Here is a 25,868-nt window from a genome sequence, read left to right on the forward strand (position 1 = left end):
GAAGAGAGACAGACAGGAAAGAATAGTGACGAGAGACAGACAGGAAAGATAAGATACAAGCCGCTGAAGAAAAGAGAGTTGCTTGGGATATAGAGACAGTGTTGTTGTGGCTGTGTTGGTCCTAGGACAATCAAAGATATTAATTCACTCACCTTGTCTCTCATAACTGGAGAGCTACCCCTTTGTCAGAAGCTGACCAAGGCACAGCTGGGTAACCTGCTATACTCTAAGGACCAGAAAAGAAATGATTGTCTAGGACTGTAAGGGATACCCAGAGTATGGGGGTGGGGGGGAGGGGGAACCTTGGATAGCTCCTTAGATGGAAGTGGGAAAGAACTGGACAGAGGCAGCAACCAGCCTTCACCTAAACAGAATATACTTCTTCAGCCCCAGTTGTGAAAAAGTCAACAGGTAGAGAAGGAGAAGCTGCAGCTGGAGAAAGACAAACTGTGCTTGGAAGCCCAGTAACTTGCAGACCAGGAGAAGCAACATTGTAGAGAAGGGGATCAATATTATATCCCAATATGATAATATATATTATCTGTCAATATTATATCACAATAGCATCATTCTACTTATAACAAGCTAGAGAGTACATGAAACAGGGTCATAGGTCAACAATTTGCATTAAAAATGCCACTGTTTATGCACTATTGAGGAACTGTAAGTATTTCCATGGTGAAGTATTTCCATGGTGGACCATAGTCCTCTAGGAACTACCTCCCTAGTGGTGGGTCGTTAGGCAAATTCACTCAAGTTGTAACAATTCCAGAGATAGAGGCTTACACATACTGGTTCAGACTGGATTCTCCAGGGACCAACACACAAAGCTAGGACTTTTGGTTAAAAAGCCTGAGTTAAAACTGACTCAGGGCCTTCTTTCTAATCCAGCAAAGAGACAGGCCCTCTGGTCCAAAGGGGGCACCTAATCCTTACGGAAGGGTCAGAAGGTCTTTGGCCCACTGAGGCCCCTTAAGAGATGGGGCTAGTTCTGAGCAAAAGCTGTTATGAACCATATTGGAGTTAGAGGGTGATCTCTGGTAAGCATATTAGCATGCACATAGGTTTTCTCTGTTAGGCTTTTACCTTAATAATAAAAGTGCTTGCTTAGATAGAACTATGTGGTAACTTATAACTGTTGGCAGTTACACTGTCTACTGTCTGTGAGGAGAGAAATGAAGCAGGCCTACTTAGGCAGTCCGTCTTTTGGGGAATAACAAACACTGCTGTTGTAAGGAACTGTTCAGAATGGAAATACCCCAGTGAGAAGGGAGAGATACATGGGTATCCCCCGAAGAGAGGTGGCAGTTGAGGAGCCTAGAAACTAGAGTGGGTGCCCTTATTGGACCAGAAAAGGAGAAAAACAGGTGCAGGTGTCCTGAACTGTGACACTCATCACAACTCCTGAGATGGAGAGTCCTGCCATTGGGTACGTTATCAAAGAGTTTGTTATCCGGAATGGCCAGATGACACAGAACATCCAACACTCCATCATTTCTCAATGGATTTTTCCCTGTGTCCAGCAGAAAAAAAGAGGAATTTGTAGGTACACTTGCTCAAGGCCACAAAGTCTGGGGACTGTGGTATGGTACAGGTAGGAAAACGTGGGGGTCTCAATTAAAAAAGGGGACACAATATGCTTGAAATGTTGGACTCTCATAAATTGCCATTCTTTTGACACACCAGCCATTTTTGAACCATTTTTTTCCTGTATGACTAAAAACTGCTCAGTAGACTCTTGGGGGGGCTCTGCAGACGCTACATATAGTTTTCATTCAAATTACTTCAGCACATCCAATATTATGAATAAAAAGGCCCCAACTCAGTTATTCCTCCAATAAGCCAGCAAGTAATAACAACCACAATGTAATTAGGTTTAACAGCCAAAGGGAAATAAGGTACAAAAAACTATCAGAGGGATACTAAATATAGAAAAGGGGATTTCAATATAATGAGGAAGCTCTTCAGACTAGGCCTAATGTCAACAGTAAGGGAAGCAACAGCCTTTGATTTAGCTACCTAAGACAACAGTAGTAAGCTTATGCAAACTGCTGAGCAAAAAGGAACCAGGAAGAGAAAAGTAAATGGCAAGGTTCAAGTCTTCAAGAGGTTATCTGAAGTGGGCTGTAGCTCACGAAAGCTCACGCTCAAATAAATTGGTTAGTCTCTAAGGTGCCACAAGTCCTCCTTTTCTTTTTGCGGATACAGACTAACGCGGCTGCTACTCTGAAACCTGAGCCAGAGAGAAATTCTTTGGGATTTGGAAATCCAGCCCACGAAAGCAGTGGTTTTCAAACTGTGGGTCGTGATCCAGTACTGGGTCGTGGCGGCTCTGGTCAGCACTGGGCTGTTACAAGTCCCATCGGCAGGGCTCCCCGGCTACTGCAGGCTAGTCCCTACCTGTTCTGACACCGCGCTGCACCCCGGAAGCGGCCAGCAGCAGGTCCGGTTCCTAGGCAGGGGCGTCACGGGGCTCCGCATGCTTGTCCCACCCCGAGCACTGGCTCCTCACCCCCATTGGCCATGAACCAGCCAATGGGAGCTGGGGGTGGGGGGGCGGTTCCTGCAGGCGAGAGCCGCGTGGAGCTGCTTGTGCACCTCCGCCTAGGAGTCAGACCGGCTGCTGGCTGCTTCGAGGGTGCAGCACAGTCCACAGCCTGTCTTAGCTCCCCCACCGTGTTGCTGACTGGGAGCTGCCCCAGGTAAGCCCATGCCCCAATCCCCTACCCCAGCCCTGAGCCCCCCCAAACCCAGAGCCCCTTCCTGCACCCAAACCCCTCATCGCTGGCCCCACCCTAGAGCCTGCACCCCCAGCCCAGAGCCCCAACCCCCTCCCACACCCCAGCCCTGAGCCCCCCCAAACCCAGAGCCCCTCCTGCATCCCAACCCTCTGCCCCAGCCCTGACTCCCTCCCATACCCCAAACCCCTGATCACTCCCTGTTGAGCCCAATGATCTAGTCAGCTTTCTATCCACCTTATAGACTTGCCCTTGGCGAATCCATATTCCTCTCCTCCAAGTGCTTCAAAATGGATTCCTTGAGGACCTGCTCCATGATTTTTCCAAGGACAGAGGTGAAGGCTGTAGTTCCCCGGATTCTCCTTCTTCCCTTTTTTAAAAGATGGGCACTACATTAGCCTTTTTCCAAATGTCCAGGACCTCCCGCAATTGCAACGAGTTTTGAAAGATAATGGCCAATGGCTCTGCAATCACATCAGCCAACTCCCTCAGCACCCTAGGATGCAGTGCATCCAGCCTCATGGACTTGTGCATGTCCAGCTTTTCTAAATAGTCCTTAACCTATTCTTTCTCCACAGAGGGCTGGTCACCTCCTCCCCATACTGTGCTGCCCAGTGCAGCAGTCTGGGAGCTGACCTTGTCTGTGAAGACCAAGGCAAAAAAAACATTGAGTACGTCAGCTTTTTCCACATCATCTGTCACTAGGTTGCCTCCATCATTCAGTAAGGATGTAATGTGATCCTGCGATGCAGGAAAAGAGGAATCTTGAGGAGGAGTAGAATAGTTATTTTTCCTCTGTATTTGGCACTGGTGGAATATGGTGTCCAGATCTGGTGCCCACAATTCACAAAGGGTGTTGATAAATTGGGGATGGTTCAGAGAAGAGCCATGAGAATGATTCAAAGTTTAGTAAACATGCATTATGGTGAGAGACTCAAAGAGCTCAATCTGTTTAGCTTGACACTGAGAAGGTTAATGGGTGACTTGGTCAGTCTGTCAGTACCACATGGGGAACAGAAATTTGATACTAGGCTCTTTAAACTAGTAGACAGAGACATAGAAAGATCCAATGACTAGAAGTTGAAGCTAGGCAAATTCAGACAGGAAATAAGGCATGAATTTTTAACTTTGAGAGTACTTAACCATTGGAGTAAGTTACCAGGGGTCATTTTGGATTCTTCATCACTGGCAGTTTTTAAATCAAGATTTAATGTTTTTCTAAAAGGTCTGCTCTGGGAATTATTTTGGGGCTGTTTTCTGTGATATAGGAGAACTGCCTAAATGGTCCCTTCTGGCCTTGGAATCTATTAATCATCTAATTTTTTATCAGTTGAATCCCATCTCAGCTTTTTCATTATTTTACCTGGGATTGACGTTAGGCTAACTGGCCTGTAGTTACCCAGGTCATCCAATTTGCTTTGTTTTAAATATCGGCACAACATGAGCACTCTTCCAGTCTTCTGGAATTTCCCTGCACAATTTCCCCACTGTAGTTATTTGCAGGGGCATCAAGTGCCGGGTATCCATTTAAGCACCTGATTATGCCCAGCTAAAGCCAAGGTGAAATTATGGCTGAGAGAATCTCAGTTTTTCTTTAAGATGTGTCTTACATATTTCTAGTTTTTCCACACATATTCTAAGTGTGTCGATTGAGAGAGTGAAAAATGCATTAACTGACAATTAGACTCTTTCACCATTCAGTTCCCTAGAAGATAAGGAACTGCACAGTAAAATGTAGCCCTCTTCCTCTGTTCTATGGATGAATCACAAAGGAAATCTGTTGCCCGGAAAGAAAGAAGTGTGCATTTCTCAACTTCATCTAGGGAAGAACCAGTAAATATTTTCTCTTGGCTCAGCCTGTCCCTACAGGTGTTTCCTCTTGACAAAGCCCAAATCAAACTCTGTGAGTGCCCGCCCTGAGATCAGTGCAGCTGCTATAAAAGACCAAGTCACTGAGCGACCCTCACCAGCTGAGCAGAGATGGCAGGTGAGCTGCTGTTACTTTTTACTCTCTTTTTTATGGCTTTGACATTTGTAATAAAATAGGCAGTGTGTTTCAGAGGGAGGGCATGAAAAGCCATGTGTGGTAAAGAAGAGTCAGAAATGGGCAGGAGTGGGGCTGTAGGAGCCCTGGCCCTCCTTCATTCCCTTTGGGTGAGGGAAATTGATAAAGAAATGGGAAGAAAAGGAGTTCCTTCTCCCACCCCTTCCCCTGTTCCAACCCCATCCCTTTCAGGAGGAAACATTGGGATACTTTACAGTAAAGGACTGTGGGGAATAGAAAACACAGTTGTTGAGAGAAAAGTGCAAGAAACTTTCCATTATAGAAATGGGGGCTAACCTGCCTCTCCCAACCCCTAGCATTATGGATCCTCAAAATTTCTCTTAGAGATTGACTTAAACCTTGAAACAGGAGGTTCAATAACTCTTCTAAAATATATGTTAGCACTAACTGCCCTAACAGTGGATGTTCTTTTATCCACACAAATCTTCAGTCCTTTTTTCAATCTCACTAAATTATTGCCCTCAGTGACATTCTGTAGCTGCGAGTTCCCCAGTCTAATTACACACTATGTGAAAAAGCATTTCTTTTTATGACAGTTTGGAATTTTCCACTGAAATTTCCTCGAATGGCCCCTTTTTTCTTGTAGTGTGAGAAAGGCAGAATAGAAGCTCCTGATACTAAACTGGGAGGAGTGGTAGATACGCTGGAGGGCAGGGATAGGATACAGAGGGACCTAGACAAATTGGAGGACTGGGCCAAAAGAAATCTGATGAGGTTCAATAAGGATAAGTGCAGGGTCCTGCACTTAGGACGGAAGAACCCAATGCATAGCTACAGACTAGGGACCGAATGGCTAGGCAGCAGTTCTGCGGAAAAGGACCTAGGGGTGACAGTGGACAAGAAGCTGGATATGAGTCAGCAGTGTGCCCTTGTTGCCAAGAAGGCCAATGGCATTTTGGGATGTATAAGTAGGGGCATAGCGAGCAGATCGAGGGACGTAATCGTCCCCTTCTATTCGACATTGGTGAGGCCTCATCTGGAGTACTGTGTCCAGTTTTGGGCCCCACGCTACAAGAAGGATGTGGATAAATTGGAGAGAGACCAGCGAAGGGCAACAAAAATGATTAGGGGTCTGGAACACATGAGTTATGAGGAGAGGCTGAGGGAACTGGGATTGTTTAGTCTGCAGAAGAGAAGAATGAGGGGGGATTTGATAGCTGCTTTCAACTACCTGAGAGGTGGTTCCAGAGAGGATGGTTCTAGACTATTCTCAGTGGTAGAAGAGGACAGGACAAGGAGTAATGGTCTCAAGTTGCAGTGGGGGAGGTTTAGGTTGGATATTAGGAAAAACTTTTTCACTAGGAGGGTGGTGAAACACTGGAATGCGTTGCCTAGGGAGGTGGTGGAATCTCCTTCCTTAGAAGTTTTTAAGGTCAGGCTTGACAAACCCCTGGCTGGTGTATGATTTAGTTGGGGATTGGCCCTGCTTTGAGCAGGGGTTGGACTAGATACCTCCTGAGGTCCCTTCCAACCCTGATATTCTATGATTCTATGATTCTATGATCTCCCTTCTCTAGGCAGCTCTTTATTATATATGGAACTAGTTGTGCCAACAACATTTAAGTTTGCTCCAAAAGTCCCATTTTAAGACCCAGTTTTAGTGACTTACAACCTTGCCAAACTTTAACTTTGTGGCTGAAATTTTCCTTGATGAGTGTTTGTCAGTTTCAGAAAAATGGTTTAACCATTTCTCAGAATGAGATTAGGGAAAAATAAGTTTAGTCCCATTAAAAAAATGTCTTACAATAGTTTAATTGAGAAGTTCTAACACCTCCATGCTTTCACGCTATGTTCTCTGAAAAAACGGGTCTTACGTATCACAAAATTGGGCACCTAAAATTAGTGGATTCTTTTGATTTAACTTCTCTGTGCTTGACTTCTCCATCTGTAAAACGGGGATAATAACACGCCCTCAGATCCCAGGTGGTTGTGAAAGTAGATCAGTTAATTGTGAAGTGCTGAGAAACTATAGCAACAAGCAGCATACAACATCTCAGGAGGAAATTAATAACTGTGTTTTCAGAGCAGGTTTTGAATAGTGTGCAGTAAATAAGGCCTGGGGCCACACACTGGACAGCGAGAGTAAGACAGAATATTGAGTAAGTGTTCTTTCAGTGAACATGGTCTGTCCTGTGCAAGGAATAAGGCAGGGGTCCTGTAGACAAAAATAAACTTTATCTCCATGCATATGCAGAAGAGGACGCAAGGATGTACGGATTAACTCTGGTATTTCCTAACTTTTGAACAGTTGACTTCATTGAACAGTGATCTTTTAACGTAGACTGTGTCTGGAATTGTAAATATTTTTATCATCTCCCCTATTATTTATTTCATCCTTGTCTCCCCCCTTCCAGTCAGGCTTGTCCCTTCCTATAATCTTTACGGTCTCTTAAACACCTTCATGTATGTCCACCCATAAATTCACCTCCACTCATTCCAACCTGTCCTCCATCCAGGTCAGCATCCTTAGCCAACTCTCCTTGATCCTCTCCAACCCAGTGCCTTCTGCTGAAAATCCCCATCCAAGCTCAAACTCCCCAATTGAGAACTTCTCCTACCTAACCTCCCCAAGTCCAGAACCCTCCCTCCCTCCTGTCCTGACCTGACTCCAGGCTGACAAACCCCCTTCCCCCTTGACCCCCAGACACACACTTCCCATAACCACCTCAGGCTCAGAACCCCTCCCCTGCTCAGAACTCCTCCCACCTGGCCCCCAGCTCTAAAAACTCCCTTTCTACCAAACGTCCCATCCCCAGAGCACTAAACTCTGGGGTGTTAGTACTGTTGTACAAGGCACTGGTGAGACCTCACCTGGAATACTATGTGCAGTTCTGGTCTCCCATGTTTAAGAAGGATGAATTCAAACTGGAACAGCTACAGAGAAGGGCTACTGGGATGATCCGGGGAATGGAAAACCTGTCTTACGAAAAAAGAAAAGGAGGACTTGTGGCACCTTAGAGACTAACCAATTTATTTGAGCATAAGCTTTCGTGAGCTACAGCTCACTTCATCGGATGCATACTGTGGAAAGTGTAGAAGATCTTTTTATATACACACAAAGCATGAAAAAATACCTCCTCCCACCCCACTCTCCTGCTGCTAATAGCTTATCTAAAGTGATCACTCTCCTTACAATGTGTATGATAATCAAGTTGGGCCATTTCCAGCACAAATCCAGGGTTTAACAAGAATGTCTGAGGAGGTGGGGGTGGGGTAGGAAAAACAAGGGGAAATAGGTTACCTTGCATAATGACTTAGCCACTCCCAGTCTCTATTCAAGCCTAAGCTATTTGTATCAAATTTGCAAATGAATTCCAATTCAACAGTTTCTCGCTGGAGTCTGGATTTGAACCACATACCACACAACAGAACCACTAACCCAGGAACCTATCCTTGCAACAAAGCCCGTTGCCAACTGTGCCCATATATCTATTCAGGGGACACCATCACAGGGCCTAATAACATCAGCCACACTGTCAGAGGTTTCAGAGTAACAGCCGTGTTAGTCTGTATTCGCAAAAAGAAAAGGAGGACTTGTGGCACCTTAGAGACTAACCAATTTATTTGAGCATAAGCTTTCGTGAGCTACAGCTCACTTCATCGGATGCATACTGTGGAAACGGCAGAAGACATTATATACACAGAGACCATGAAACAATACCTCCTCCCTCCCCACTTTCCTGCTGGTAATAGCTCGTTCACCTGCACATCCGCCAATGTGATATATGCCATCATGCGCCAGCAATGCCCCTCTGCCATGTACATTGGTCAGACTGGACAGTCTCTACATAAAAGAATAAATGGACACAAATCAGACATCAAGAATTATAACATTCAAAAACCAGTCTGAGAACACTTCAATCTCTCTGGTCACGCGCTTACAGACATGAAAGTTGTGATATTACAACAAAAAAACTTTAAATCCAGACTCCAGCGAGAAACTGTTGAATTGGAATTCATTTGCAAATTTGATACAATTAACTTAGGCTTGAATAGAGACTGGGAGTGGCTAAGTCATTATGCAAGGTAACCTATTTCCCCTTGTTTTTTCCTACCCCCCCCACCTCCTCAGACGTTCTTGTTAAACCCTGGATTTGTGCTGGAAATGGCCCAACTTGATTATCATACACATTGTAAGGAGAGTGATCACTTTAGATAAGCTATTAGCAGCAGGAGAGTGGGGTGGGAAGAGGTATTTTTTCATGCTTTGTGTGTATATAAAAAGATCTTCTACACTTTCCACAGTATGCATCCGATGAAGTGAGCTGTAGCTCACGAAAGCTTATGCTCAAATAAATTGGTTAGTCTCTAAGATGCCACAAGTACTCCTTTTCTTTTTGCGAATACAGACTAACACGGCTGTTACTCTGAAACCTGTCTTACGAAAGGAGACTCAAGGAGCTTGGCTTGTTTAGCCTAACCAAAACAAGGTTGAGGGGAGGTATGATTGCTCTCTATAAATATATCAGAGGGATAAATACCGGAGAGGGAGAGGAATTATTTAAGCTCAGTACCAATGTGGACACAAGAACAAATGGATATAAACTGGCCATCGGGAAGTTTAGACTTGAAATTAGATGAAGGTTTCTAACCATCAGAGGAGTGAAGTTCTGGAATAGCCTTCCAAGGGAAGCAATGGGGACAAATGACCTATCTAGCTTCAAGATTAAATTTGATAAGTTTATGGAGGAGATGGTCTGATGGGATAACATGATTTTGGCAATTAATTGATCTTTAATTATTCATGGTAAATAGGCCCAATGGCCTGTGATGGGATGTTAGAGGGGGTGGGATCTGAGTTACTACAGAGAATTCTTTCCTGGGTAGCTGGTTGGTGAATCTTGCCCACATGCTCAGGGTTCAGCTGATCGCCATATTTGGGGTCGGGAAGGAACTCTCCTCCAGGGCCCATTGGCAGAGGCCCTGGGTTTTTCGCCTTCCTCTGTAGCACGGGGCACGGGCCACTTGCTGGAGGATTCTCTGCACCTTGAAGTCTTTAAACCACGATTTGAGGACTTCCATAGCTCAGACATAAGCAAGAGGTTTATTGCAGGAGTGGGTGAGATTCTGTGGCCTGTGTTGTGCGGGAAGTCAGACTAGATGATCATAATGGTCCCTTCTGACCTTAATATCTATGAAACTCTTGCCCTCCATTTGACCTCCAAGCTCCCAAGTCAGAAATCCTCCTCCCATGTCAGAAGCTTGAAAACCTCAAGCAGTCAAAAATCATGAGTCAGGCTCCAACCCCCCCCCCTTGAGATCAGGATAAAAATAGTGAGGGTTTTTGTTTAAAAAAATTGTAGGTTTTATTTTTTTTCTGAACATTTATGGTGAACTCTCCATTTTCAAGCTTTTCTCTGAGTCATAGAAGGGACCACTCGATCAAGTCTAACCTCCTGAACCTCACAGGCCAGTAATCCCCACCCAATTACCCCTGTATTGAGCCCAGGAAATTGGCTTGGACTAAAGTATTGCAGCCCTCAGGAAGCTAAACTATTGTGAGCCACAGGCAGAGGACAGGAGGGACAAGGTGCACCAGTGCTTGAGGTTCCTGCAGTGGCAGGGAACTGGTTTGGTGAAATGTGCCCAGATGAGCTTAGCAAGCCCCCATCCTGCAGAAGAAGGGGAAAAAAACAAAACCAAAAGTTATTGCCAATCTCATCTGGGGGAAAATCCTTCACCCCACCAATCTTAGTCTCACCTGCAAACTTTATCAGCAGCAAATCCATGTTTCCTTCCAGAACACTGATACAAATATTCAGTAAACAGAGCTGTGGAAGTTGATCTCTTTCAGTGTGCGGATGACATCCGTGGGCCCTTTACCTCCTGGAATTATCGCTAGTAACCCAGGTGTATTTGTGTTTCTCTCCAGGGATCCCCCTCTTCGGACTCTTGGTGACCCTGAGCCTGAGCCAGGCATCTGGATCTTCCATAAATGGTACTGTCCCCTTCCTTCTGCTGCTGGTGTTCTGCATTACGGGTATAATGCTTTGTGGTGGGATCTAAAGGGAAACTCATTGTGGGCCCCCACCCAGTCTATAGGGGTTTGCAGTGTTCCCTCTCCCACCCAAAACAAAACCTATGTCTGGGAAGTATGCATTCACCATGAATATCCAAGGACTTCAGAGGACCTGATTGTTATCCCCTTTCTAGATATGGGGAAACTGAGGCACAGAGAGGGTAGATGCCTGCCTCCAGGACAGAAAGAGTCACATACAGGAGAGCCAAGAACAGAACCCAGGTCTTCTAATGCAAAGTCTGCTAGTTTCCGAGTCCAGGACCGTGCTGACTCACTAGTGTCCTTTAGTAAAACAAAATGGATTGGCAGTATAATCAAAAGAGGCCCCCCTTCCTAAATGGGTTGCTTTTGCACCCACACCCCTCCCACAGGTTTTTCTTTTGGCATTTGTTTGGAAAAGTTTTGGCAAAAACAGGGCAGCTCATTTTTGACAATAAATAAAATCTCTGATTCCAGACTTATTCTCTTGCAAAAATTCAGTTCTCAACTCATGGAGGCAGTAGAGCTCTTCAAGGAAATGGCTGGAAAAAAGTTGGCAACACTGGTTCTGTCATAGAAAGAGCTGAACTGTTTTGCTTCAACTTGCCAGAAATATTCTGCCTGAGGCAGAAAGGACTCCTGGAAAGTTCCAGCCCCTGAAAGATTAAAGATTGGCCAAGTGATAACAACGGAAAACAGGGTGTTATAATGGGAAGTCCTGGGCAACTTCAATAATAAGGGTCACCACCAATGTACTCTATAATTAGACCTTAGCTGTAAAGATTTATGTGCACATAGTAAGAAAACCAAAAAAGAACCACCGTGGCTAATCAACAAAGTTGAAGCAGTGAGAGGCAAAAAGACATCCTTTAAAAAGTGGAAGTTAAATCCTAGTGACGAAAATAGAAAGGAGCATAAGGTCTGGCAAGTGACGTGTAAACATATAATTAGGAAGTCCAAAAAAGAATTTGAAGAACAGCTAGCCCAAGTAATAGCAATTTTTTTTTTTATAAAGTACATCAGAAGCAGGAAGTCTGCTAAACCACCTGTGGGGCCACTGGATGATCGAGGTACAAAAGGAGCACAAAAGGATGACAAAGGATGTGGAGAAACTCAATGAATTCTTTGCATTGGTCTTCACAGTTGAGGATGTGTGGGAGATTCCCAAATCTGAGCCATTCCTTTTAGGTGACAAATGTGAGGAACTGTCCTAGATTGAGGTGTCATTAGGTGGTTTTGGTACAAATTGATAAACTAAACAGTAATAAGTCACCAGGACCAGATGGTATTCACCCAAGAATTCTGAAGGAACTCAAATGTGAAATTGCAGGACTAATAACTGTGTTATGTAACCTATCATTTAAATCAGCTTCTGTACCAAATAACTGGAGGAGAGCTAATGTGATGCCAATTTTTATAAAGGGCTACAGAGGTGACCCCGGAAATTACAGGCCAATAAACCTGATTTCGGTACCAGGCAAACTGGTTGAAACTATAGTAAAGAACACAATTGTCAGACACATAGATAAACATAATTTGTTGGGGAAAAGTCAACATGGTTTTTGTAAATGGAAATCACGCCTCACCAATATACTGGGATTCTCTGAGGGGATCAACAAGCATGTGGACAAGGGGGATCCAGTGGATATAATGTATTTAGATTTTCAGAAAGCTTTTGACAAGATCCCTCACCAAAGGCTCTTACGCAAAGTAAGCTGTCATGGGAAAAGAGGAAAGGTCCTCTCATGGATTGGTAACTGGTTAAAAGATAGCAAACAAAGGGTATGAATAAATGGTCAGTTCTCAGAATGGACAGAGTTAAATAGTGGTGCTCCCCAGGGGACGGTACTGGGACCAGTCCTATTCAACATATTCATAAATGATCTGGAAAAAGGGATAAACAGTAAGGTGGCAAAATTTGCGGATGATACCAAACTACTCAAGATAGTTAAGTCCCAGGCAGACTGCAAAGAGCTACAAAGAGATTTCTCAAGACTGGGTGACTGGGCAACAAAGTGGCAGATGAAATTCAATGTTGATACATGCAGAGTAATGCATACTGGAAAACAATCCCACTATACGTATAAAATAATGGGGTCTAAATTAGCTGTCATGACTCAAGAGAGAGATCTTGGAGTCAGTGTGGATAGTTCTCTAAAAACATCCACTCAATGTGCAGTGGCAGTCAAAAAAGCCAACAGAATGTTGGGAATCATTAAGAAAGGGATAGATAAAAAGACAGAAAATATCATATTGCCTCTTCCAATACATAAATCCATGGTATGTCCACATCCTGAATACTGCATGAAGAGGTAGTCATCGCATCTCAAAAAAACTATATTGGAATCAGAAAAGGTTCAGAAAAGGGCAACAAAATGATTTGGGGTATGGAATGGCTGCTGTATGAGGAGAGATTAATAAGACTGGGACTTTTCAGCTTGCAAAAGAGACAACTAAGGGGGGATATGATTGAGGTCTATAAAATCATGGCTGGTGTGGAGAAAGTAAATAAGGAAGTGTTATTTACTCCTTCTTATAACACAAGAACTAGGGGTCACCAAATGAAATAAATAGGCATGAGGTTTAAAACAAATAGAAGGAAGTATTTTTTTCACACAAAGCACAGTCAACCTGTGGAACTCCTTGCCAGAGGATGTTGTGAAGGCCAAGACCATAACAGGGTTAAACAGGTCCATCAATGGCTTTTAGCTACGATGGGCAAGGATGGCGTCCCTAGTCTGTTTGCCAGAAGCTGGGAATGGGCGCTAAGGAATGGATCACTTGATGATTACCTGTCCTGTTCATTCCCTCTGGGGCACCTTGCATTGGCCAGTGTCAGAAGACTGAATACTGGGTTAGATGGACCTTTGGTCTGACCCAGCATTGCCATTCTTATGTTCATAACTGTTTATGCACTGAAAAAAATTCGTGGACTCCTGCTAGGATTAAAAGCTCTATAGAAATGACTGAGTGACCAAAAATTGCTCAGTAGACTTCTGGGGGATGTACAGACTCTGTATACAGTTTTGATTCAAATTATTTCAGCATATAAAATATAATGAATCAAAAGGCCCCAATGTATGTCTTCTTCCAATAAGCCAGCAAGTAATAATGACCACAACATAATTTAATGGTTTAATAGTCAAAGGTATATAAGGTACAAAAAAAAAAACCTATCAGTGGCACTAAATGTAGAAGAGGGGATTTTAATATAATAAGGAAGCTCTTCGGAAAAGCCCTAACGCCAAGAGCAAAGAAAGCAACACCCTTAGATTTAGCTACCTTAGAAAACAGTAGTTGCCTTATGCAATCTGCTGAGCAAAAAGGGAACCAGGAAGAGAAAAATAAATGGCAAAGTTCAAGTCTTCAAGAGGTTATCTGAGCCAGAGAGAAAGTCTTTGGGATTTGGAAATGCAGCGCCAGCCAAGCCAACTAACAAGAACATGCACTACAGCAGTCAATATGTAAGAGGGAAATGAGGAGGGCTAGGATGGATTTTGTAAAGTAAATAGATGAAGGTATAAACACAACAAGAAATTCTCTAGAAGAAGCACGAAGTCCACTAAAGAATCAGTGGATCCGCGGACTTACCAGGGGGTTAAATAGAGCAGTTAAAATTGAGAAGGACATTGTTGAAAAACTAAATTATTTCTTTAATCAGCCTTGTATATTCGTAGATTCCAAGGCCAGAAGGAACCAGTGTGATCATCTAGTATGACCTCCTATGTTACACAGGCCACAGAACTTCCCCAAAATAATTCCTACTGCATATTTTTAGAGAATCATCAGCTCTTGCTTTAAAAATTGTCAGTGATGGTGTGGTGTTTAGATGCTGCTTGTTATTATTAGAACTGGGAGCACTGGCTGTTGGGAGTCTGAAAGGACAGGAAACAGGAAGGAGCGGGGAGGAAGTTGAGGAGTGGAGTGAGAGCTACCAAGGGTGCAGCAGCAGCTTGGTAAAGAAGTTTCCACTTTAAAAAGAAAGTTCTGTTGAAGTTTGTTAGTACCTTGCCTGGTTGGTACAACATTTTGGCAGTGAGGATGGATCTTCTGCCTCTGAACCCACCTGCACGCTTTCTGCAAAGCCCAGGTGAGCCTCCAATTGCTTTTACTGCCTGGATCCATATGTTTGAGACTTATCTGCTTGCAATCACTGCTACAGATATTTATGAAGTAAGAAAGCACGCTCTGCTAATCCACTGCCTTGGAGCAGAAGGTCAGCTTATATTTTACACTTTCCCCCTTGCAGATGATAAATATGAGACTGCACTCACTGCATTAAAGAACTTTTCTGTGCAAAAAGTGAATGTAGTAGCTAATCGCTGCAGATTTTGCCAGCGTGAGCAGAAAACAGGGGAGACTATAATGCAGTATATTGCTTCCCTGAGGAGTCTGATTGTAACTTGTGACTTTGGGAATATGGCAAATGAGATGATTAGAGACCAGCTCATTGAGAAAACAACCATGCTTCATGTTAGAGAGAGCTTACTTTTAGAACCACAATTTACACTAGAAAAAGCAATAACCATTGCTACTCAGATTGAGTCATCTACAGCTAAATCCAAAATAATGAGCATGGATACAGGAGACACAGTCCAAGCTGTGACTCCTTTGCAGAAAAGTTCACTATCGCTGCAGACAAATGATTACAAGAGGAAAACTAATGGAAAACCACCGAATCAGCAAATTCAAAATACAGTAAAAGCATGCTTTTGCTGTGGATCCCCACAACACCTTGCAAGCTACACAGGATATCTGGCAAAAGCAGCTCAGTGCAATCATTGCAAAAAGATTGGGCATTTTGCTAAAGTATATTGCAGCAGCCAGTTCAATCAACAGGTGTATCTAGTTACAATACCAGATGTTACTGTGCTGAGTGTGGACAAAATCACTACTGCACATATTTCAGAACAAATAAAGTGCACTGTAAACTTTTCTGCCATACCCCCAGGCAAATCACACTCTATTCAGAGAATGTTGGACACTGGCTCAGCAGTATCTATACTACCTGATTCCATCTATTTGGATTACTTTAAAGACGTGCCTCTTACTGAACCCAAGCTTCACTTGGTGTGCTATTTGAAAAACCATATTCCAGTACATGTCTGCCTGCCAGCAATAATTGCTTTTGGTGATTGCTGTGTAACTGCAGAGTTCTACATTGTCCACAAAGGCACTCCTATCCTTGGCAGAGATTTATTGGCATGCATCAGATGAAATGAGCTGTAGGTCACAAAAGCTTATGCTGAAATAAATTTGTTAGTCTCTAAGGTGCCACAAGTACTCCTTTCCTTTTTTTTTAAAATCTCACAGTAGTTAATGGCCGAATTGATCTTTCTCAGCAAAGCACCCTTGTGGTACACACACCAGTTTCAGCTGAGATTCAGCCAGGTTGAGGAGCAACTTGGATGAGCTTATGGGTTTCTGCATAAAGTTAAAATGTGGAACAATGTGATGCCTGTATGGACTGAAGTTATGGTGCTTACCATTTTCAGTCAGGGAAGCTGTTTCAGAGGAACTTAGAAAACTTGTTCAGAGGGACATTATTGAAGAGTGACTCCTTTGGAATGGGTTTCACCTATAATAGTGACGCAGAAGAAGGGTGGAGGCATTCACCTTTTTGTGGACTTAAGGGAGCCAAATAAAGCTATTGTGATTGACAGCCACACTCTTCCTCACATAGAAGAAGTATTTGCAGAACTCCGTGGAGCAAAGATGTTTTCTACTCTTGATTTGCAGAGCGCATACCACCAGGGTTATGTTGCATGAAGATAGCAGAGGCCTCACAGCATTTATTACACGAGGGACTATTTTGTTTTAAACATGTTCTATACGGTCTCGCATCTGCCCCAAGTGCCTTTCAAAAAAAATGAGGTAATTGATTCTGAAGAATAAACATGGAGTTCAGTGCTATCTGGATGATATTATTGTGTTTGGAAATATTTCTGAGAAGCATGACAATAACCTGCAGACTGTACTAAACAGCATCAGCAAAGCAGACCTCAAGCTCAATAGGTCCAAATGCAAATTTAGACAAACTGAACTCTCCTTTCTGGGGCATACAATTTCACAGGCTGGACTAAAACCTGATCCAGATCATATCCTGGCAATTTCAAATGCTTCTCCAACAGATTTGCAAACCTTACGTTCCTTCTTGGGTCTTACCTGCTGGTATGCAAAATTCATTCCCAATTATGCTTCTGTCATTCAACCATTATGGGAATTACTACGGAGAAGTTCAACCTTAGTGTGGACAACGGATGCACAAGCTAGTTTTGAAATGGTGAAAGACTTGATTGTACATAGTCTAGTACTTGCACTATTCAGTCCTGCATTGCCCACAATTGTAACTACTGATGCTTCTGATTATGGACTTGTGGCTGTCCTAACACAGAGAGGACGGTTGCATTTGCTTCAAGGACACTAAGTAATGCTGAGAGGAAATATTCTACAGTCGAAAAAGAAGCCCTTGCTTGTGTCTGGGCTACTGAAAAATGGAGAACTTACCTGTGGGGCCTCACGTTCAAGTTGCGCACAGACCACAGCCCTTTGACGACGTTGCTCACCACGAAAGGACTGGGAAGAGCGGGATATCGTATTGCTTGATGGTCTGCAAGACTACTCTCTCATTTATGAACTAAAATATAAAGCTGGAAACCAAAATGTGGTCGCTGATTGTCTCTTGCCTGCCTTTGCCTTCACCAGATGGTCCACCGGAGGATGAGGATGTAGTGGTTGCGCTTATTACAAGCATTCTAACTGTAGTTACAAAAGAACGATTTCAAGCTGCTTGTTCAGCGTGTCCAATTCAACAAAAACTATAGGGATTTCTCAAAGAGATGGCACAGTCACCCTAAAAACCTTGACCCAGTTTTGTTGCCTTATTTTAGAGTTCGGGATGAACTTTTTTTGCTTGATGGCTGTGTGCTATGAGGTACACACTGGCTACTTGTGCCTGAAGAATTACAGTCAAAACTCTTACACCTGGCACAAAACTCATCAAGGAATTGTCAGAACCAAACAATGACTACGGGATCTGTATTGGTGGCCAGGGATAGACTCTCAAACTGAAGCGCTCATAAAATCCTGTGTCACTTGCCAAATGCATGATAAGACAGCCTGTTCCTCTTCCTGAATCTTCATGGGGAAAAAGTGGCGACTGACATTGTAGGACTTTTTGATACTGCTCCAAGTGACTGCCGTTATGCCATCACTTTAATAGACTATTTCAGTCAATGGCCTGAGGTAACATTTACATCACAAATCTCTTCTGCTACAGTAATTAAGTTCTTCTCTTCAGTTTTTAGCAGGAAAGGTAACCCCAAGGAACTGCAAAAAGAAAAGGCGGACTTGTGGCACCTTAGAGACTAACACATTTATTTGAGCATAAGCTTTTGTGAGCTACAGCTCACTTCATCGGATGCATGCAGTGGAAAATACAATGGGGAGATTTATATACACAGAGAACATGAAACAATGGGTATACCATACACACTAACAAGAATGATCAGGTAAGGTGAGCTATTACCGGCAGAAGAGCTGGGGCGGGGGGGAACCTTTTGTAGTGATAATCAAGGTGGGCCATTTCCAGCAGTTGACAAGAACGTGTGAGGAACAGTCGGGGTGGAAATAAACATGGGGAAATAGTTTTACTTTGTGTAATGACCCATCCACTCCCAGTCTTTATTCAAGCCTAAGTTAATTGTATCCAGTTTGCAAATTAATTCCAATTCAGCTGTCTCTCGTTGGAGTCTGCTTTTGAAGTTTTTTTGAAGAATTGCCACTTTTAGGTCTGTAATCGAGTGACCAAAGAGATTGAAGTGTTCTCCGACTGGTTTTTGAATGTTATAATTCTTGATGTCTGATTTGTGTCCATTTATTCTTTTACGTAGAGACTGTCCAGTTTGGCTAATGTACATGGCAGAAGGGCATTGCTGGCACATGATGGCATAGATCACATTGGTAGATGTGCAGGTGAACGAGCCTCTGATAGCATGGCTGATGTGATTAGGCCCTATGATGGTGTCCCCTGAATAGATGGGCTTTGTTGCAAGGATAGGTTCCTGGGTTAGTGGTTTTGTTGTGTGGTGTGTGGATGCTGGTGAGTATTTGCTTCAGGTTGGGGGGCTGTCTGTAAGCAAGGACTGGCTTGTCTCCCAAGATCTGTGAGAGTGATGGGTCATCCTTCAGGATAGGTTATAGATCCTTGATGATGCGTTGGAGAGGTTTTAGTTGGGGGCTGAAGGTGATGGCTAGTGGCGTTCCGTTATTTTCTTTGTTGGGCCTGTCCTGTAGTAGGTAACTTCTGGGTACTCTTCTGGCTCTGTCAATCTGTTTCTTCACTTCAGCAGGTGGGTATTATAGTTGTAAGAATGCTTGATAGAGATCTTGTAGGTGTTTGTTGGTGTGTGAGGGGTTGGAGCAAATGCGGTTGTATCATAGAGCTTGGTTGTACACAATGGATCGTGTGGTGTGGTCTGGATGAAAGCTGGAGGTATGTAGGTAGGCATAGTGGTCAGTAGGTTTCTGGTATAGGGTGGTGTTTATGTGACCATTGCTTATGAGCACCATAGTGTCCAGGAAGTGGATCTCCTGTGTGGACTGGTCCAGGCTGAGGTTGATGGTGGGATGGAAACAAAACCTGTTGCCAACTGTGTCTGCTTTTTTTACCACAGCGATATAGTGGCCAAAGGGTTTTATTCAGCTGTATATAATGAAGCTTAGGTCACTTTCTTGAGTTGATTCCATTAATTTAGAACCTTGTATGGTGTATGAGTATTATTCATTGTTTAACACTGAATTTCATCTGCCATTCTGTTGCCCATTCACTTAGCTTGGATAGATTTGTCTGAAGTATCTCAATCTTCCAGGGCTTGACTAACCTGAATAACTTTGTGTCATCTGCATATAAATTTGTCAACTATGTCCGATTGCTGCTGCAATATTGTGTCCAGTCCTGGGGTCCACAATTCAAGAAGAATGTTGATAAATTGAAGAGTTCAAAGAAGAGTCATGAGAATGACAAAGGGATGAGAAAAATCTTTGTTATAAGGAGAGGCTCAAGAAGTTCAATCTATTTAATTTAACAAATAGAAGGTTAAGAGGTGATTTGATTACATCTGAAATTATCTACATGGGGAACAAATAATAAATAATGGGCTCTTCAATCTAGCAGAGAAAGGTGTAACATGATCCAATTCCTGGAAGCTGAAGCTAGACAAATTCAGACTGGATATAAGGCATAAGTTCTTTACAGTTAGAGTAATTAACAACTTAGCAAGGGTCACTGTGGATTCTCCATCTGTTGGAACAACCAGGCAAGGTATTAACAAACTTCAACAGAACTTTATTTTTAAAGTGGAAACCTCTTTACCAAGCTGCTGCTGCACCCTTGGTAGCTCTCACTCCCTTCCTCAACTTCTCCCTCTTAGTGGAGCCCATCAACAGCTTCACTGGGTGCAGGGGAGCTGCAGGGAGGGGTGAGGATTTAGGCAGTGGAGCTGCAGGGTAATGGTGGGAAAGATGGTCTGTTCTCTTTGTCTGGTCTGGCAGGGAGCTGCAACACAGGGGGAGGGCTGAGGTTTGTGCCACCTCTTCTGGTGTGGGGGTGTTTGCTCCATGAGCTCCTGCCTGCTCTGGGCTGTGATGGCAACTCCCACTTGGCCAAGGGATCCCTGGGTAGCAGGGCTGGACGTGGGGCAGAGAGGGAGGGAAGCAATGCTTGATAGGTTCTAGTGCACCCATTGAATTGGGAGACTACATCTCTTAATTTCTAGCTTCAAACTTGTAAATTTTCCTTTACTCAAAACGGCCACAACCTCCTGTTCCTGGCAATGGGCCTCAGACAAGAGGGCAGCTGTTCACACTGGCTTTGCCTGTGGAAGAGAGACTGACCCTAGTAACAATGAGAATCAATTCTCAGTGGGACTGCAGCTAGGCTGTGTGCAGGGAAGGTCATGACCTCCCTATAGCAGAGGGCTGGACAGGAACCTATGGGGAGATGGGAACATGGCACACAGGAGGGAGGTTGCAACAGAGCAGGGAAAGAAAGGGAGCGAGGGATACATAAACAGTAAGAAGATATGGGAGCAGGTAGATTTGGGTTGTGCATTTAGGAAAGGAACCCAGGGGAGCATGGAAAGGAGACTAAGTGGGGAGCGAGGGAGCGAGTGAGAGTAGCTTGTGGCTGGAGAGGAACTGAATAATGGTCTGTCCAGTAGTGCTGCATCTCTAGCTCAGTGCTGAAATGTGGTCTATTTTGATGTTATGCTACTGTATCTGATTGGGGGGCAAGGGGGTGGAAGAGGTGGCGAGGAGGAAGTGAAGTCCTGCCAGTGTGTGCTGGGGTTGGTACTTGCAGTGTTCCAATAAATCCTTTGATTCATATAAGAATATTACAACTGGGTGGCAGCAGCTTTAAGAAGTCAAAAGCACTTTTGCTTCAGAACAAAGGTACTGATCACAAAGAAGAGACAGGAACCTGTGAGCATTTGATAAACTTTGAGCTGTTGCACTCTGAATGAGTGGCCTGCTGAGCCAGCAGCCCGGATCTGGCAGTGTTTCTGGATTGCCACACCAAAGCATTTTACCAGCAGCTTCCAGTGTGGATCGTGGATCTTACAGACTGTTATGCAAACACTGAAATGCCAGAACGCCTGGCAAGCCAGGAGGCGGTGGGGGGAACCCCCACACAGTTATCGGTGTGTATTGAGGAGACTGGTTGGTTGGTAGGGCTTTCTCTATGTCAGTGTCTGTGGGAAATAGCTCGAATGAGGCAGAACCAGCTGTACTGCCTGCAGAGTTGGCAACGCAGAGAAGGTCTTATGGTCAGTGGTGAGCCATGAGAATACTCCATGACAAGTCAGTTTATAAATGGTTTAAGAAGGGAACTTCCTAACCTGCTGGGGGAGGAGGATAACATACTGGATAAATCCATGGATGAGACTAGATGCAGAATTATAAATGTGAAAGCAGAAGCCTGGGTTTTTTTAAGCTCTGAACTGTTAATTCATAGAATATCAGGGTTGGAAGGGACGTCAGGAGGTCATCTAGTCCAACCCCCTGCTCAAAGCAGGGCCAACCCCACCTAAATCATCCCAGCCAGGGCTTTGTCAAGTCGGGCCTTAAAAAACCTCTAAGGAAGGAGATTCTACCACCTCCCTAGGTAATGCATTCCAGTGCTTCACCACCCTCCTTGTGAAAAAGTTCCCAGCCCTCAGATGACTTGTGTATACCAGATGCAGCTCTTCAAATAGATTGCTAGGGAAGTGGTTACAAAATTGGAGAAGGCCCCAGTGCAAGCTATTCACAGGTGTCCTGTAGGTCAGATGAGAGTTTCCTAAGGGACTCCCAGGCCAGAAGACATTTGCAGATGATGTGGAGGCAAAGGACTTTGTAAATAGAATCGCTCAAGCAGAGGAAAGCCAGACCAGGCAAACTACACGCTGCTGATGCAATAGTGCCACCATCAGGAAATATTAGAACTGCCGATGTGAACAGCGACCTGGATACCTATTACAAGTCTACATGGTGTCAGACTGCACCAGAGGGGTATGAATTCTAGTGCACATCAGTGTGTTGCACACTAAATGGCTTCTGTGGATGCTGCTGGTGCACACTAGTAGTTCCCTAGTGGGTTAATGTAATCCCATTTCAAACAGGACGCCACTGCCAGCTTGGCTGAACAGAACAATCTCCCATGAGTTTAAACACAAGAAGTGGAAGCTTGGACAGATGATTAGGGAGGAGTATAAAAATATTGCTTGAGCGTGCAGGGGTGTTATCAAGAAGGCCAAAGTACAATTAAAGTTGCAGCTAGCAAGGGATGTGAAGGGCAACAAGAAGGGTTTCTACAGGTATGTTAGCAACAAGATGATCAGGGAAAGTGTGGGACCCTTACTGAATGGGGGAGGCAGTCTAGTGACAGATGATGCGAAAAAAGCTGAAGTTCTCAATGCTTTTTTGCCTCAGTCTTCACAGACAAGGGAAGCTCCCAGACTGCTGCACTTGGGATCACAGTATGGGGAGGAGGTTAGCAGCCCTCAATGGTGAAAGAACAGGTTAAGAACTATTTAGAAAAGCTGGACATGCACAAGTCCATGGGTCTGGATCTCATGCATCTGAGGGTGCTGAGTGAGTTGGCTGATGTGATTGCAGAGCCATTGGCGGTTATCTCTGAAAACTCGTGGCGATTGGGGGAGGTCCTGGATGATTGGAAAAAGGCAAATAAAGTGCCCATCTTTAAAAAAGGGAAGAAGGAGAATCTGGGGAACTACAGACTGGTCAGCCTCATCTCAGTCCCAGAAAGATCATGGAGCAGGTCCTCAAGGAATCCATTTTGAAGCACTTGGAAGAGAGGAAGGTGGTCAGGCCACAGGTCTTGTTGTGGGAACAGAGGCTTGAGAAAGCAAATGCAGACACAGTCAGCTTCAGTTGAGAGCTGAAGAATGGCTGGCTATCCAAAAGTTGCCACCTATTAAGTTCCTTCCTGGAATACATCCTTGTCCTCTTGAGGACCAAGAGCTCTATGATTCATAAAGTATAAGGCCAGAAGGGACCATTAGATCATTTAGTGTGACCTCACCTATATGAGCAGGCCATTCAATTTCACCCAGGTACCCCTCAGTTTAACTTTGCTTCATGTCTCCCTTTCTTTAGCTCTTAGATCCATAGCATGAAAAAGGTTCAATTATAGAGGAACAACTTTCTCAATCAAAACCTCAGTCTTGGCTTTAAGCGCCTAAAGGTTAATCCAGCAAGTTTATCGCATGAAGGAGAAGAAATGTGCTCCTTTCACTTTGGGTCTGTGCAGTGAGCTGGTGGGAAGGAGTTGTCCTCATGTCCTGCTCTTTCCTCTTTGGACTAGATATCTTGGAGACACTGCCAGATCCATTCTTTCTGAGCAGCACTGATGAAGCCAAGGAGCTGGTGGATGCTGCATACAAGTACGAACGGGACAGGTCAGTTCACCTTATGTTATCCATACTAGGGGTACAATTTTACAAAAAACATGGGAACATGATACCGTTATTTGGGGAGTTTCTTTTGTACAAATATGTATTTATTATGGCAACATCATAGTTCAGGGTTCTGAATTTTTTTCCTAGCATGGATCACACCACATGCACTAATCTCTTCCCTCCACAATGGCATGGAACACTCTCCTGTTTGTGATCACACAGTACTGCTATGGCAACTACAGTGATTGCTTACGATGCAAAGTGATATTTGGACAGTACACATATTTTAAGCTTTTTAATGTAGCTCAGCCAGTGGAAATAAGAAGAGCCAGCACCACATGACCAGACTGCTCTGTGAGAACGACCAGCAGCCAGGGATCATCGCTCACAGTCACTACAGTGATTCTATAGGGAAGGGTTTAGCTGTTTCTAGTCTCGATATCAACTCTGTTCAATCATTCTGGAAAATATGAGGCCCTCTCTCTATGGAAAATATGGCATGTTTGGTCTGTAGCAAGGGAGAATTTTGGAGGAAAGCTTGAGATTATTGGAGAAAAGCACTTCTCAGAGATAGTTAATGGTTAAAAGGAAGGCTTCCGCCTTCTGCTCCCCACCCAGCCATTTTGTGAGGGTTGTCCTGCTTTGCTTTTGTTAAAATGCCTTAAAAAATCAAGATGAAAAATTTCAAGTCAGGTCAAAACAAGACATTGTTTCAACATTTCTGAAACAGTTATATTTTTATCAACACTGTTATGGGAGAGGGATAGCTCAATGGTTTGAGCATAGGCCTGCTAAACCCAGGGTTGTGAGTTCAATCCTTGAGGGGGCCACTTAGTCCTGCTGTGAAGGCAGGGGACTGGACTTGACCTTTCAAGGTCCCTTCCAGTTCTATGAGAGGAGTTTATCAAATAATGTTCTAATATGGAGATATACCTAACAAATAGATTTCAGTTAAATGAAACCTTTTTTTGGTGAATGAATTAAACATTTTTTGCCTGGCTCTAGTATTGACTGTGCTATTCATCACAAGCTGGTAGTAACTCTGATATTCAAATTGTCATTATTAGGCATTAATCTGGTTTTTCCAATACTATTAATTTTTGCAGAAATATAGCTGATATATTTATCTGCTCTGGCTGGACATTCCATTCATTTGCAAGGATGGAATAAGGTGGATAGTGCTGCACATTTACACAGGTGTTGGCTTAGTGATGTCCAAACAGAAAGATAATGTGCAGAATAGAGTTCCTCCTGGATCTTCCTTGCTCCTGGTCACACAGACTGCATTACTTGCTACTGTTGCTTTAGTCCGCCTCTGGCTGGCAATGAGACTCTTCATTCCTTCCCACTGTGATACTTGCTACTACCATCACCAGATTAGACTATTGTAGCTTCCTCTACCTGGACTTGAAGGTGAAAGGGTCATAGAAACTCCAACTTCTACAACACTTAGTTACCTGCCTTTTGTACTATTTCATGTATGTCCAGTCCCAGCCAGCAGCAGGATGTTAACCCAGTGCATTTTGAAACAAAAAAAGTTAGACTTCTTAAAAAGTGAATTAGACTTTGACAGCCCCAGATGATCTCTATGAAATGTTTCAGTGGTAGCTGTGCTAGTCTGTATCAGCTAAAAAACCGAGGCGTCCTTGTGGCACCTTAGCAACTAACAAATTTATTTGGGCATGAGCTTTTGTGGGCTAGAACATACTTCATCAGATGCATGAAGTAAAAGATACAGGAGGAAGTATAAATACGTGAAAGGATGTGGGTTGCTTTGCCAAGTGTTAGGTCAGTCTAACAAGATAAATCAGTTAACAGCAGAATATCAAAGGAGGAGAAATAACTTTTGAAGTGGTAAGAGAGTGGCCCATTACAGACAGTTGACACCAACTAAAACCTCTCCAGCACATCATCAAGGATCTACAACCAATCCTGAAGGACGATCCCTCACTCTCACAGACCTTGGGAGACAGGCCAGTCCTTACTTACAGATAGCCCCCCAAAATGAAGCAAATACTCACCAGCAACTACACCAACCCAGGGACCAAACCCTGCTACAAACCCTGGTGCCAACTCTGTCCACATATCTATTCAAGTGACACCATTAT

The 25,868-nt window shown here is 43.8% G+C and overlaps 1 protein-coding gene across 1 annotated transcript in view; it reads left to right on the plus strand.

Annotated features, from left to right (window-relative positions):
* The first annotated feature begins 4,718 nt into the window (after nucleotides 1-4,718).
* Nucleotides 4,719-25,868, plus strand: part of LOC140899856 (myeloperoxidase-like) — an 83,478-nt gene continuing 62,328 nt past the window's right edge. The window contains exons 1-3 of the mRNA XM_073316024.1: nucleotides 4,719-4,725; nucleotides 10,676-10,741; nucleotides 23,667-23,760. Coding sequence (XP_073172125.1) covers nucleotides 4,719-4,725; nucleotides 10,676-10,741; nucleotides 23,667-23,760 — 167 coding nt within the window. The remainder of the gene's footprint in view (nucleotides 4,726-10,675; nucleotides 10,742-23,666; nucleotides 23,761-25,868) is intronic.

The sequence above is a fragment of the Lepidochelys kempii genome, chromosome 17 (genome assembly GCF_965140265.1).
Source record: "Lepidochelys kempii isolate rLepKem1 chromosome 17, rLepKem1.hap2, whole genome shotgun sequence".
In the NCBI taxonomy this organism is placed as follows: domain Eukaryota; kingdom Metazoa; phylum Chordata; order Testudines; family Cheloniidae; genus Lepidochelys; species Lepidochelys kempii.